Source organism: Protopterus annectens, chromosome 13.part0, assembly GCF_019279795.1.
Source record: "Protopterus annectens isolate FY-2018-M chromosome 13.part0, PAN1.0, whole genome shotgun sequence".
In the NCBI taxonomy this organism is placed as follows: domain Eukaryota; kingdom Metazoa; phylum Chordata; order Ceratodontiformes; family Protopteridae; genus Protopterus; species Protopterus annectens.
Window position 1 is genome coordinate 842,134,351 of NC_056747.1, and position 16,858 is coordinate 842,151,208.

A 16,858-nucleotide genomic window follows, 5' to 3' on the forward strand; every position below is an offset into this window, starting at 1 on the left:
ATCACCCTGTACTCGCTGCTGTTTATGTATGTCTGCTGATATGCCATATCTGCAACTGCTCTGTACTACTATCCTGGGTGTTGAGCATCTCTGTTGTTCTGTGCTTTGAATGTCTGCAGATCAGGAAAGCTAAAATAAGAGTCTTCTAGGAGATTGGCAGTATTAACAGTGATGTCTGTGTAAAAATGAGCATGATAAAATATAAAAATGGGAGGAATTTTACAGGTGATAATGAGTAGAGATGGTAGGAATAAAAAACCTTCATAAAAAGCCTTTAACATCCCCAAGACTTATGAGGGTAAGGTGTTTGATGATGTGTCAGACATGCTGGACAGTGAAACAGGAAAACCTTGCTAGTAACAAGGCTGCAAGAAATAATAGATGTACAAGATGGACAGTCTGAATGAATATGGAATGAATGACTATCAGGCAATACTTCACAAGTTTAACCTAGATTGTTTGTTTGCTGGAAGGCCTGACAGTAAAACTAAAACTCACATACTTTGGTTATGTAGTCTGAAGACAGGATTCACTAGACAAGATGCTGATGCTAAGAAAAAAATTGAAGGTAAAAGAAGTAGAGGTTTGCAATGGATAGACAGCATTACTGAAACAATGAATATGAATTTTCAAGACCTTAAAGAAACAGTTGTTGAAAGACAGAGCTGGTGGGTTAAAGGCTTTGAAATCACAAAGAGTCAGGCTTGAATAAATAAAAACTTGACTGATGTATCTTCTACTATGTCACATCCACAACTTTTGATTAGCATGTACATGAGGATTATGTACACCTATATGTTCTGGTATGCTGTAGTTTGAATAGTTGCTGCTTCAGTGTACTTGTTTCAGCCATTTCACGTTCAGCTTTTGTTAGCAATTTTTTAACTATCATGTTTATGCATGTGACCTTTTGTGGGGGGGGGGGGACCAGGAGCACTGTCCAATTATAGTGTCTTGCTCTGAGTCACACAGTAGGCCAATCAAGGTGGTAGGAAACAAAACCCTGTACCCTGGACACAGGAAGCAGCTTATTAACAGTTTAGAGCTTTAGTCGTCTGTGTCAACTGCCTAACTTATATAAATATGATTCATAACAGAACCCATAAAAATTCTTGTCCCTCTTTACAACACTGCATCTCAAAGACAGATTAATTTATACAGTTATGATCATCGGTGGCAACTCATCCAGCAGTGCTACAGACTAATAACTGCTGTGGTGAAGTCTGTTTCTCATTTCTCCTTCCGTGTTTCTATACTTTGAAATTCAGCACTGTGTTCCCTTGAAGCCTTACCTTAATAAACGTTTTCAAATAGCATGCTGAGCAACATTCTGAAGGTAGGCTACACTGTCACTGCGCAACAGCAAAATGTAAATGTAATTCAGTTCCTCTGTACGGTTGTACCTTAGTGTATCTTAGAGTTTCTGTTTTGGCACATTCGAATTATTCACCCATCACCTCTGTCCCACTACCCTTAATCATCTATCTGCCCTATCTACTTCTCTAAGTAACTCCTATGCCCTTCTGTTTATCATTTACCCTCCCTCCATACACCCCTGTCTCTATCTCTCAAACATCTCAGTCTTTTTTTTCACCCCTTTTCTTTTCTCTGACTCTCTTCAACTACTGTATTTGTCCCCCTAACTATTTTCTTATTTCATTTAAATGTACCACTAACGTTAATATCTATGTCCTGAACTAGGTAATACATGAAGCTTGCTGTAATAATCTTTTATGTCTCACTGAAAATACCGTATGTCTTTGAACATTAAATATGTGTACAATATTTTATCCTCTGAATATTTGGAATTATATGCTGAAATGTTAATCTTGAGTAAAATATTTGTTAACTATCCTTCAGTCACTGTTGGAGCTTTTCTTTTTCAGGTCTTCAGTGTAAATGGACTGAACACAGTTGAACACGCTTGGTTAAAGTTAACAAATAAATAAATGTATGGTGAAATGATAATTATTTCAGATCTCTAAAAAGAAATCAAAGAATTTATGTGCTATAGTCAGCAGAAAGATATCAAATTTACTTTGAAATCTTTGCATTGTTTTGGATTTTAATATTGTAACTTTGAATAGCAGATGACAATGTTAAATATACCTTAAAAAGTCAATCAATAAGTGAACATGTTATAGTCTGTATTCAATGTGATATGATGAATTACACTAAGCTGTGATTCATAACTACATGTACCAAATATATGATATATGCAGTTTAGTCATTTTCCTGCATTTCTTTCCTAAGGTGTCAAAAGGCTCTCCCAGAATGTGATGGAAATGACAGGGAAGAAGCCCAACATATTTTTGCGTGCCTGCTGGCTGATCATATCTCCTGCTTTTGTAATAGTATGTGATTTTTCATTTATATGAATAAAGTATATTGAAGGGATTTATGCACAGCTTACCAGAGTTGTCACTATATTTTGTATATTTCCTGTGCCGATAGAATTTTAATGGGAGCAAAAAGCTTCAAAATAAATGTTAGGGGGCTTTCATATAGGAAGTAAAATGTGTTGGGATATGCTCTGCCCCTGATGTGATCCTGAACTGAATGAATTGAAGAATGAATGGAGGAATGTCTAACTGATATTTTTTACATTAATCAGAAGGTAACAAGTAGCAGATAGGTTAGAGAGGAAGACATTTGAGGAAAGAATAGGTGACAAAAGAAGGGAGAGAGGTGGGATGAGAGTAAGAGAGAAAGAAGAAGATAAGAGAGTAGAGACAGGGATAAATACTACAGGACTCATGTTCAGTGACAGATCTCTCCAGCATACCTCTCAGCCTCTTAGAGTAAGAAAGCTGGACAAATCCTAAAATAATGGGGGGGTGCAAAGGCTCAAAAACAAGGACAGATTTTAAATATTGCTCTTATAAACTTAGAAAGTTGCTAGAATAACAGGATTTGTAGTAGCATTCGTTTTCTGAGGGATATGAACTCTGAAATTGAACTGTGTATCTTTATTTCTTTACTTCAGTACTCAGTGATTTGCCAGAAAACTCCTGATTTTATGAGGAACAGACCAAAAATATAAGGCCAAAATCTAGACATTCTGTGAAAATCTGGACAGTTGAGAGATATGCTCTCCATCAGAGTCAATTTGTCTACAGACAGAACAACTCCTCGTTTCACAGCAGGCACTGTATATTTGCCAAGTGGTGCAGTCACCTCTGAGTTTGCTACATTAATTAAGTAGAGAAATGAAAAAGGTCTTGCCTTGCACATAGGGATATGAGGGTAGCTCTCCCTCCATAACTAACATTTAGTGTTCTTGTTTGTGAGAACTCTTGTTTAGCTATGGCTAGGTGAGCACTATGATGTTATCTGAGAATGAATGAAACACATCCATTAGAAACAGAAAGTGAGTGGAAAATGGAAGTGCTAAAAGGCAGTAGCCCAATTAAAGGATATCAGTAGCATATGGTATTACATTGCCTTTTGGCTCCAAAAGGATATCCGGAACAAGATGCATGGATTGACTGAGACATTGTGGCGCTACTAAAGCTATTTTTGATTAAGATGAAAGTATAATGGTATTCTGGGTGTCTCCGTAGATGGTGTTTCTGAAAATAAGGGTAACTATGCAAAAGATCTTCCATAGTAATGGATTAGATTTAGTGGGCCTCTATGAGTAGATGGTCTCAATAGGAGAAGTCTCACTGTAACAGATTCACATTTTGATTGTAAGAACATAAAATCTGTGCAATAAATGCTGAAATGGCATCAATTTAAATGATTAATTGTGACAAAATGCAAAAGCAAAGAAAATAAAACTGTATAAACAGGATATGCATCATGTTTACCAAATGCCAGTGGTGAAAGTTAAACCCTGCCACATAGACCTTTGTGTCTGCAATGGGGGCAAATTACATCACATCATAAATTCAGTAAGTATCCATATTATAAACAGAAAGCTAGTGCAACCAATAAATGAACTATTCAATTAAAACCTTACTACCACTAAAACAGGAGGAATAATATTACAGTCAAAACATTTAAATTCAGTATCGGGTCCATGTCATACACAAAACAAGTAAGTCATAAACTGCTATACTGAATGCATTTTTAAAAGAATTATTAAATAAAAAGAGAGAAAAAAGCTGACTTTATTATTCAGTAATTTTACATATATCATATCTAACATGAAACATTGTAGTTTCTCTTTTATGCAACTAATTAAACAGCTGCTCTTTTATTCTCACCTCAACCCGAAGGCCATACATTTTAGGGTCTTGGAATCAGGTCAATGTATGTACCATATATGTTGATTTGTTGAATGTTTCTTTGGTTGAATTTTGGATCAAGTGACTGATATGCTCAGTTTAAAAATTGCCATCTTCTGAAGGTTATATGATCAGATTTAGTGTGAGATCAATGCACTGCAGAGTTTATGGACTCTTCCCTTTTCCCTACTTTTGTATGATCTTGGAGTTAGTGTATATATACATAAGTAGCAAGAGTGGGGGATGCATCCTTGCCAAAAAGATTTTGTTCTTAATTGTTTGTTTGGTTGACTTTCTATCTAATTACCATTTCCTTTTCCAACTACTGAAGTGTCAGCAGGAGATATTTTAGCTGTTGTACTGTAAAGCTTTTTATTTCAGGAATTGTAATTATATTCACATACATGTATTTATGTACACATACAGATAGAGAGACACATAGATAGATGGATTCCATCTATTTCATCAATGTGGTTTTTTTTGGAACAATGGAATCACTGCTTCATTGAATTGTGTCCTGGCGTGTATATGGAGATTGTGGTACAATGGGTACAACAGTTCTCAAACTGCTGTGTGATCTTAGAGTTAGACTATATATTTTTGTGGCTCATCCCCCACATAAGGGTGAATGGAGGCCTGACCCTTCCAAAAAGTATTGTGTTTAGTGTTTTTGTTTGTTTTATTGTTTGAGTTTAGTTTTAGCTGTTGGTATATGTTAGCTGGGAAAGAATTTGTATGCCAACTATTGTACAACAAAATCTACACACTTGCAGTTAACAGGAAAAGAAGTAAATAAGAGAATAAATATGTTTTCCAAATTTACAGAAGAATGAATTAAATTCATTAGAACAAAACATCAGTAGGCACTTTCATCTTTCTTGAGTCTTCACCAAACTATTTTTTTCTTGTGATTTCATCTCTTCTGAGACTTTATTTGACTGATGTTAAAAATGCACAAACAAATTCAATAAATAGAGTGCAAACCACTTACATAGTCAGTCACATAATAAAATGAAAGTCCATTGAAAAAGTTCTAATGCTTTAAAGACCTCTTATTAGGAATTAGTTTAATACTAATATGTTAATTGATATCAGGAAACACAGCTGCGTTCAACAACATTTGCAAATAATTTTCTTTCAAATCAAGTTCATTCCCAATGTCTCCTTTCCTGGCATTTTTTAAAACCTTTTTTTGTAAACATAAAAATATTTTTTTTTATAATTCTGGCATGATAATGATTACTAATTTTTGTTTCAATAGCATACTGTATGCATGTTCATAAAACCAAATTTTAAACACCTTTCTATCCTCCCTATATAGAAGGCATCACAAGTTATGCATCCCACCACATAAATCAACCTATTAGACTTATGAGGGTCTATATTAGAACATAGAAGTTTCAAAACTTCAAATGTTCTAATATCGACCCCTATTCAGCGAAAGCTGAACTTATCGAAGCAACAGAAAACTGAATTTTTTCTTAGGGAAAGAATTTGGTTGTCCATTTCTATTGCTTCAGTATTTTCAGCACTGTGGTGGAAAGTTACGGGTCGGGTTCAGGTAAGTGTGTGATTGAGTGCGGGTTAGGTTAGTTAGGGTTAGGGTGCGGGTTAGGTATGTGTGCGATTGTGTGGACATGAGGTTTAGGGTGGGTTAGGTGAGTTAGGGTTAGGGCGTGGGTCAGGTAAGTGTGCGATTGTGTGGACATGAGGGTTAGGACAGGGTAGGTGAGTTACGGTTAGGGCATGGGTGAGGTGAGTGTGCAATAGTGACAGACCTTAGGGTTAGGGTATGGGTTAAGGTAAGTGGATAGTTAGTGGTGTGTGTATAGTTTAGTGTAGGGTAGGTGTAAGATTGTAGGTGTATGTGTGTGGATTGCTGTTTGTTTGGTGTGCTTGTGTTGTGTGTATGTGTTTTTGAACAGCAAATTTTTTCCCTAGGAAAAAATTAGCTGTTGTGTATGTTCGATGTTTTCAGTTTTTGCTGAATAGGGGTCGTCGATATTAGAACATTCAAAGTTTTGAAACTTCGATGTTCTAATTTAGACCCGACTTATGATTACAATAGACAGATGCTTGATAAGTTTTCTGCATCTGATGAAGTTTACTGAGAGATGAAAGCATTTACTGGTATTTTGTTATTCTAATAAAGATAGTTTATCCTTCTGGAAGTTTGGAAAGCATGCTCTTTTTATTTATTCATAGTGTCTATTGTGTTGCGTTCAGTTTGAATGGAATTCAGTCATTTGGTTCAATGTATGCAATCTTGCTCAAATGTGGCATTGATGTAACAAATAAATGCACACGCACACACACACCTATATATATATATATATATATATATATATATATATATATATATATATATAAAATTATATAAATATTTATATATATACAGACATTGATATATTTATTTGACTGCATTTTTGCATTTTTATTTATTGTTCACATACACTAGCAAGCTTTTTCTAAATTATATGTACTACACTCCATAAATCCTTTACTAGTGCATATTACATTATACAGTTGTATTGATCTCTGTACATCTGTGGTTATTACAGGATGGCATACCCTAATGTAAAGAGAAAATAAACTGCTAGTAGTTATTGGTCCAATACTGACAAAAGTGACTAGAACGCAAACATCTCTTTTCACATTTAAAAGGAAATATATGGCCTAATGGCCATTCATTTTGTAAAACAGAATCAGTCACTAACAATGACTAATGCTTATAAATTATACCACTAGTGGGCGTAGATATTATTATTATTATTATTATGGTTGTTGTTATTTTACAAATGTCAGCATTCTAACTCCATTAGAAGATTTAAGATAAATGTATTTTTAAGATTCTAAAAGGATACATAACCTGGAGCTAAGTTAGAAAAAGGACATTAACAAAACATGGAAAAGCTTCCTGATTATATATTTTCACATTGAACAGAAGCTGGAAATACAAGTTATAGGTTTCCTTTAATATTTCATATGTCCCTATCTTAGGCACATAATTTTTCTGTAATTTTACAAGCCAGAAATATGAAGGAAGCACACTTATTTGCATAAAATTAGGGAGCTATCCAGATTCACGTATTTTATGTGTTTGTTTTGTAAGCCTGGAAAGAACACATTTTGCTTACTGAGTGACTTGTTTGATTGGCTGCATAAAAAGTTTGAAATTCCCCTACTTTGTAGCACTTTAACTCTTTATTACTTAACTATCCTACAACAAGTTATAATTTGCGTAAAATCACACAGAAGGATTTCAATTATGTAGCATCCATCATTTCTAGTGAAATGTCCAACAAATATTGACCATTATAAAAAACTTTCCTCAAGGAACTAACTGCTGTGAACCATCAACATAAAAGCAAAAAAAAAAAAAACGGTTTCATCATAGAAACACGACTGAGGCAATAAATAAAACCAAGCCTTTTTATTAACAAAGAAAAGGTATGTGCTTTCACACTGGCAAGCATCTACATTGGATAATCAGACTGCAAGCTGATAAGACACTGAGACGGAGACTGAAGCTAAGACCCTTCCAAAAGCTAGGGATCTATTTAGGTAATTTTAATGTTTTATTAGTCATTAGTGATGCTTAGCTAGCTTGAAATTTTGTTTAAGCCTATTAGATGAGAGCATCTGATTGTTTTTTTATTTAAATCATCTTAGATATGTTTGATTTTATGGTCTGATGAAGCACTTTATATAGTGTGAAAGTACTTACCTTTTCTTCATTAATAAAAATACTTGATTTTATTTATTGCCTCGGGCGTGTTTCTGTGCTGAAACTGTATTTTTTGTGTATGTAAATATTGACCATTGCTTATTATATATTTGAAATGCCAGGGGGACGGTCCTTATAACTATGAAGAACAGTTTGTGGTTTGACATATCTTCATCAGTAGTAAACATAGAAATGCATACATAGAAGATGCACAGAATAAATGACTGAATACAAAACAATGATACTTGCTCTAAGTCCCCCATGTTGCCTCAGCTTGCCACCATTAAACATCAAAAGGAAAAATTACACTTTAATTGAAACAGTACAGAACACTAACATTGTGCATTTTGCATCCCAGCTCCAAAAGAATTAAATTCATATTGTCAAAAGCAGAGTTATTCTTGGAAAAAATATGAAGTACACTGTAGCCCGAGTGCCCACATGTACAAAAATAACTGAATACACAGTAATCATGCATTGCATCATCTAAGACCACAAACCACTAATACAAATTAGCTCTGTACAATTAATCTATTTAAAATAGATCTTCAATACCTTATTTTTAGCTATATTATTGTATGATAGCAATAAAGCCCTCTGGCTCCCCTGTTTGAAGTACCTCATTTCAGCATGAATTAAGTGAAGCATACCAAACAGTCCATGAATATTTGTTACTTAATTAACTCATTAGGTTTGTTCCACATGCAATGAATGGAAGCTAACAATCAAAGAAACTACATTATTTATATCTTTGATTCCTTGCTTACTTCCTTACTTGCTTTTGAAAACTGAGTAAGCAAGTATGACATGAAAAATATTAATTATGAATCACGGTTTTGGGAGGTATGCTGAAGTTGCAGTAACACATTTACAACAGCTCATGACACAATGGAAGGAACACATTCACAATTCATCCTATAATTTAATACATAATATGGATCCAGAAGAAATCAGCTAATGTAGAAAGTACTGTTTTATTCCCAACAGTGTATGCCTATGTACATTTATTTATTTATATTTATTTACTAAAGCAGAGCACTGATCCCAAATGACCAATCGAAAGCTCAACCTTGGTTACATAAATCGTAAGAGAATTGTACATCAACATGGTGCTAACATGTAAAATACATGAATACAGCAAAGTGTGCATTTACATGGAGGTTAAAGGGACACTGTAGGATTTGTAAATGCATTTCCTTGCTTTGGATCAAAGCTAAACATCCCCACCCACTTAACAAATGGCCTCCCACTTTGTGACATTATTCTTGACGTTATAGGTTCATAGGTTCATAGGTAGGTACTAGGCTATCGGCCCAAGGGCATACGTAAGCCTAGCCAGCAAGGTACCATAGCTTACGCCACCCAAGAAAGTTATTTTCCTGTGCCACTGTCCAGCAGAGACACAGAAGTGATCCCCGGGGTGTATTTCCTATTTTCCATCCACTCATCAAGATTTTTCTTGAAGAGTGCTAATGAAGAACTTTGCTTGACATAGATGGGTAGCTTGTTCCAGAGTATAGGAAGTCTCTGGGAGAGGAATCTATCCCTCCAGCGTGTCCTGTTTATTGTGATGACAAGGTTTAGGTCCCTAGAGCGTGTAGCTTGGAGGGATTGGGATTTCTTTAGGTGTAGCATGTCCAACAGCTCTGGGTTTGACATAGCTTTATATGTTAGGCAGAGATCACCTCGGAGTAGGCGATATGCTACAGAGTAAAGCTGGAGGTTTTTGAGGCGGTCAGTGTAGGGCATTTGTTTTTGGCCAGTAATCCTCTTTGTGAGGTACTTCTGTGGCCTTTCCAGCTGCTGCAGATGTCTTGTGAGGTACATTCCAAAAGGGGCGTTGTACTCTATAATGGGTCTAATGATTGACGAGTAGAGGGGAGCAATGACCTCTTTTTTCCTGGATGAGAACCCTTTTATGATGAGGTGTGCCACGTAAAAGGACTTCCTGACTACTGTGGCGATGTAACTATCAAATGAGAGACTACTGTCCACCTGGGTCCCAAGGTCTCTTATCACGAATTCGGGGTTAAGTAGATTGCTGCCTATGTGGTAGTTCATGGGTACAGAGTTTTTACCAAAGGGGATGACACTGCACTTTTTGGCATTGAGCTTGAGGCCATGGCTTTGACACCAGGCATCTGTCTCAGTGAGTCCCTTCTGTAGGATGTGCACATCATCTGGGGACTTGACTATGGCTCCTAGTTTGCAGTAATCTGTGAACTTCGTCAGCCAGAGGCCTTCTGTGTTAGGCTGTATTTCAGAGAAGTAGATACCAAACAGGAGACGTCCCAGGATGGAACCCTGTGGCACTCCACTTGTCACTGCCTTGAGATCAGATCTGGAGTTTGTAACTTTTACAGTGTGGGTTCTGTCAGTGAGCCAGTTGGCAACCCATCTTGTGATGTAGGGATTTATACCTAGTTTAGTGAGTTTAGCTATAATTCCAGAATGGGGGATGGTATCGAAAGCCTTGGCAAGGTCAAGATAGGCTGTGTGAACCACCTTACCCTCATCTACGGCTTTGGTGACTGCCTCAAATAAGTCGATTAGATTCAGGAGGCATGATCTGCCTTTCACAAACCCGAACTGGGTGGGATCCAGAGTTTGGAGGTTACCAATGTCTTTGTTTATGAGTTCCATGATGATACGTTCCATGGCCTTGCAGACCAGGCTCATCAGGCTAATAGGTCGATAGTTCCCGGGATCAGTGGTGGCTACCCCTTTGTGGAGTGGGATAACTGTTGCTGTGCACCATTCAGTGGGCAGAAAGCCTCATGCGAGACTATTATTGAACATGGTGCTTAAGTGGGGAGCCAATTAATTCTGAAGTTCATGTAAAATGCAGCCTGAGATATTGTATGCTGTGCTTTTGGCTTTAGAGAGTGCAGCTTTTACCTGCGTAGTTGTGATTACAGGGACTCTGCATTCTTCCTGTATAGATATTGGCCCTTTAGGGGTTGAGAGGGGGGTAAAGTTAACACTGAACCGATCTGCCAGGATGTTGGCAATATCAGTTGGTTCTGTAATTTTCGTGCCTTTCTGCTGTAACTCAGAGCAGATCTGGGTGTTGCCATTGAGATTCTTGACATAGCTATAGAATGCTTTGTGGTTGTCCTTGGATTTAGTAGTGATTTTGTTTTCGTGGCTAGCTTTGGAGGATCTTATAAGGGATCTCAGCTTCTTACTGAGGCTGACCAGGGAGCTCCTCCACTCATGGGATTTTACTCTCTTTTGCAACAGTTTCTTCCTTCTGTTGTACAGTTTGTTTATGGCAGGGGACCACCAGATTGGCTTCCTTTTTTTGGAGGATAGTGTCTTGGTTCTGTTTGGGATAGCATGATCCATGAACTCGTGTAAGTGCTTATAGAGTGCATTTGTGTAGAATTCAACAGTTGTAACTGTATTGTCCATCTGCAAGGGTGTCATGAAGTTCACCACTTGTGTCTTAAGAAGCATGAAGTTGGCTTTGGAGAAATTTTTTACTGTGGTTTCCTTAATGGGGGTAGGGGCGGGATGTGGATATCAAAGGTGATTAGCTTATGGCCGGATCGGACCAATGAGGAATTGACTTCAGGTATGGAACACCGGTCACTCATGTTGGTAATGACTAGGTCTAGGATATTGTTGCCCCTGGTGGGGGTGTGGATAAGTTGATCTAGGGCATTGGAGTTTATGAATTCCAGAAAGCGTTGAGCTAAGGAGTTGGTACACGAGTAGTTTTCCCAGTTAATGGTGGGGTAGTTGAAGTCGCCCATTATTAGGGTGTTTGGTTTAACCCTAATATTGTCCAGTACATCAAGAAAAGAGGAGTGGGAATCCTGGGGAATGGTGGGGGATCTGTAGCAAACTACAATTTGGATTGCAGTTTTGCCCAGAGTTAGTGGCACTTGGATAACCTCAGATGTATTATGCTGAGCAACTAGCCTGGAGGTGTGGATATCCTTAATGAATATGGACACACCTCCACCTTTGGTGTTTCAGTCCAGGTTACATGGCTGAAAAGTGTGGTATGAGTTATAGCATGGTAGTGCAGGGGTGCTCTCTGGAGCCTTGAACCAGGTCTCAGTCACTGCACAGATATCAATGTTTTCCATTTTAAGGAATGCCTCGAGTGAGTGCATTTTGAGATTTAGACTTCTAGCATTACCTTCAGTTTTTGTTTGCCTGTTCCTGTTATGCTGGTGAATTTGTTATTTGAGCCCTGCATAAAAAAGGCACTATAGGGGCAGCAAGAGCCTTAGCCAGTATCCAGAATTTCAGGGGCGACAGGTGCAGGCCATCTGTGGCAAAACATCATGGTCTGTCGACCATGTCATCCCAAGCAGACCGATACTGGAAACCCTTAGAATGACATCAGAAGCTTAACCAATTGTTGAAGTCAATCATTTTGTCTTTGTACTGAAGTATCATTCTGGGTGATGGCAGAATGCTACTCAGGGCTAGGGTCATACCTGCCTGGGCTACAAGATTGGAGAGCTCTTCCATGTCTCTTTTCATGTAGTCCAGGGAGGTATGTCTCAGGTCATTCACACCAACATGGAACCCTAATAATAGACAAGGAGAAGGTTACTGTCAGCTGCCTGTCGGGTGCCAGGATCTGCCACATAACCCATGCACTCAGGTCACTCCACACCAAGTACAAATATGACTCTGTCATTGTCCATGTTGTCAAACCCAGAGTTGTTGGACATGCTACACGTAAAGAAATACCAATCCCTCCAAGCTACATGCTCTAGGGATCTAAACCTTGTCACCACAATAAACAGGACACACTAGAGGGACAGATTCCTGTCCCAGAGACTTCCTATACTCTGGAACAAGCTACCCATCTATGTCAAGCAAAGTTCTTTAGTAGCACTCTTTAAGAAAAATCTTGATGAGTGGATGGGAAATAGGAAATACACCCCGGGGATCACTTCTGTGTATCTGCTGGACAGTGGCACAGGAAAATAACTTTCTTGGGTGGCGTAAGCTATGGTACCTTGCTGGCTAGGCTTAAGTAGGCCCTTGGGCCGATAGCCTAGTATCTAAATATGAACCTATGAACCTATATATATATGTATATATATATATATATATATATATATATATATATATATATATATATATATATATACATATATATATATATATATATATATATATATATATATATATACACATACATATGTATATATATATATATATATATATATATATATATATATATATATATATATATATATATATATATATATAAACAGCCAGTATGGTGATAAAGAGGGTTGCAGTACATAATGGCAGGTTATAACCATGTACAAGTGAAAAAGCCCTTCTGGCTGCTAGGAAGATGGAGGTAGACATGAGAGAGACCAACTCTATGCCAGAGTCAGCATTCATCTCAGTACATGATCCACAGTGATGCTCAAACGTGGGTTGCAAGGGTGCATCTCAATGATTGCTGCTTTGAACTAAGTTAGGAATTTATATAGGAAAACAGTTGCAGAAGAAAGGTATATGTACTGCAGCAGTAGAATGAAGTAAAAAACTAATGCACAGTATAAGTGCCTCACAAAAAGGTGCACTAGCAGCAAAATCTGGTAGTATTTACATGCAGTGCATGGACTCTGTGTAACAATATGGTGGGTATGCCGTGATACAAGAGATGAAGGAGAGGAATGCAACCATAGCAAAAACATAGAAATGACAATGTGGTAGAGACATGGGGAGTATGTGTCTGGCTATAAGTTGTTTAGGAAGGACAGAAAAAGTGGGGTGAAGGCGAGTAACAATCAACTTATATGAATGCATCAGATGTGAGGCCAGAGAGAAGGAGAAATACCATCACAGTAGTAGAGCAAGAAAGAGTAACAGCATGTGGTACAGTCAAACAAATGTGTCATAAGCAAAATATATGTAGATAAGGAGGAAGAAACAGAAAGAAAAGAAAAAAATAAGGAGAGAAGGAAGAAGGCAGTGAGCTAGAGAGAAAGCCCAAGTACCAATTATGGAAGTGTAAACAGGATATCATGCAAGTTAGGAAGGCCCCGCTGAGTATGTCAGGGATTCCATTTTGTGCAGTTCTATTACAACACTTAGAAAAACTATGTACTTTATCTGGTGCTATCATTTTTGTGTCTAGATTTGCTGTTCCTCATCTCTCATAATACCAGCTATCAGGACCTGCTCAGTGTGTGTTCTTGTGTATAAGTAGGGAACTTGTTTGCCAATTTACTCTCATGTTCAAGGGTTAAAGCACTATAAATGCTGTTGAATTATTATCTACCAAGTATGTCAGTAGACAGTATATAATAGGTATGTAAGTAAAAAGGGGGACGAAGGGGGGCTGCTTTTGGGAACGTACTCCGAGGGTGGTGCAAAGTTATGTGGCATGCACTGTAATAAGACAGTTGCATTCATACTGATTTTTAAAAAGTGTTTAAACTGAGGTATGAAAATTGAGTAGTCAAATATTTCATGGTGAAGTGACTGCCATAGTTTTCAGACAAGGACTGCATTGGTAGAATGTAACCTGAAAGAAGGTGTTTGTAGAGATGGGCCACTTAAACGGGAGCCAAGAAGAAGGTCAGCTCTGACTTGCACTGGCAGCCACTTGAGCATGAGAAAGAGTGAGGTAATGACATGCATGTAGAAGGGAGTTATATATGACGTGACATATTTTATTTAGGGGGAGTAAAAGGGTGTTATGTTTTAGGCAGAGGCAGAGGAAAACAAGGGGAGTCCATACTCAAGTTGTGTGAGAATGAGATCCTTGCCTTAGCTTCTCTGGCAGAGGTGGAAGGAACTGAGATCTTGTAGGTAGTTGAATTTGGCCCATAATTTCTCAATGCATTTTTGGATATCTAAAGGAAATAATAGATTCAGTGGTATCATTCTCACAATCTATGATGTGAAGACGTAGGGAGGACTTTGTTACTAATTTCTGGGTACCAAACAACATGGACATGGATTTTTTAGGGTAGAGTAAAAGCTTTTTTTTTTCTGTGTGAGTCAATTGCACAGTAGAGGTAGGTCTTTTGGAGTTGATTTCAATGGATTTTTGAGAGAGGTCAGACCTATATATGATGGTTTATACATACATACATACATTTATCAAATCCTTGGTAAGCTTCTACTGATCATCAGCTGGTCAGCTTTCTTACATGCATCCAACCTCCTCTCAGCATCATCTGAACAATGGGGAGGGTCTGTGACATCCGTGCTTACCAGTGACAATAGTCCCTCAGCTGACACCACTGTTGGTTTCCCAGGAAGAAGGAATGGAACAGAGCAGAGCTGACACTGTCACATTTACAGAATGAATGTCAGTCCTTTTTTCTTAAAGCCCTACCCATAGCATGCTGGCACAATGGTGGTAAAGTGAGCAGGCAGTGAGACGTGAGCTAAGAGTGTTTTCACCACAGGACCAGAAACGTTTAGGCTATCCAGCATGCCCATTCTGGTTTAGTTCTCTGAACCCTGACATCCACTGGGGTTCAGTGGGAGATCTAACTATACTAGAGCACCCCCCAGGTGAGTATGCTCATCCTCCCTGCCATCTCCATCAGATGCCCAAGTGACTAAGTGATCCAGAGTTATCTGTGCTATAGTCAAGATTTTATCTCTTTATCCCACTAGGCTGGCTTTTTCTGAGATTAAATGTATACCAGTGGATAATGCAGACTACTTTATTTTAACTAGTTATCTACATTTTATATATATATATATATATATATATATATATATATATATATATATATATATATATATATATTAGCTCAAGTGTTGCACAATAATAAAGAAACACTAGGCTAAGTATCTCTCACAGTAATTGAAAACACAAACTCATCCTGCTTGCTAATGACTTATTAGTATGCATGGCACAGTTTATCGCATTGGTTCATTTCATATGGGCAACTTTGCAGAACCAGCAGAACCCAAGCAAGTATATGGTACAGTTATGTCAAATGTTACTAAGTGGTTATAAATTTTTATTATTGAAGCAGTTTTACTTTGGCTTAACCTAACGTCTCCATTGTGGTTCTCTGTTAGTGGTGAAGCAAATCTCTTAGCTGGATACATGTTATAGCTGCCTCAGTTGACCCAACCCATCTATACTACCATGAGCTCACTGATAACAACATCATAGGTACAAGAAGTGGTGATCTCAGGTGTGCTGCTCGTGTGCATTTATTATACACCAGACACAAGAGGTCAAAGCTCAGATGGTACCAAGCTGAACAGCAAAATTAGATGTGCTAATTGCTTGGCATATAGTTATGAAATGCATCTTACTTAGTGACATTGAAGAAAAGTCTTCTGATTCATAAAGATGAACATTTCAAAAGGGATATCAGACAAAGGTACTGAGTAAGTGAAAGCAACACTCCTGCACATACAGATAATACAAATAACAATTCCTTTGATTATCATTTTAGTAGCCATTGCTAGAGGAAGGTTATGACATTCCTAGAACATTTCAATGTAAGTTGGACTGCCACATTCTGTCTCCTATAGCTTATTCATATGTATAGAATGCTTAGGTTCTAAGTTAATATTAAGATATTGGATAAAAGGTAAACTTCCCAGCAGGGAGGTACAGGCAGGCTCATCTACAGTGTCAATACAGGGTTTAACAACTGTATGTGTCATTATTCCTGATTTGTATCAACACAATATAGTCACATTTTACAGCCCTCTAAACAGTTTCTATCTGTAAATAATTTGTATAGAAGGTGCACTTAAGATATTTAGAAATGTGATACCAAAGGTCCGCCTTAAATCTACCACTTCATTTCCTCCCCATAGCTAATTATTATATGTTCAGATGTTATTAGAGTGACTTTATTTATTAATATATTTTAATTTACTTTAAGTATCTAAATCTTCATCTGCTACATATTGCACAAATAAAAGA

The 16,858-nt window shown here is 37.5% G+C and overlaps 1 protein-coding gene across 1 annotated transcript in view; it reads left to right on the plus strand.

The window, feature by feature from the left end:
* Positions 1-16,858, plus strand: part of LOC122788366 (sodium- and chloride-dependent GABA transporter ine-like) — a 431,595-nt gene that overhangs the window by 329,381 nt on the left and 85,356 nt on the right. The window contains exon 11 of the mRNA XM_044055443.1: positions 2,254-2,354. Within this exon, the coding sequence (XP_043911378.1) occupies positions 2,254-2,354 (101 nt within the window). The remainder of the gene's footprint in view (positions 1-2,253; positions 2,355-16,858) is intronic.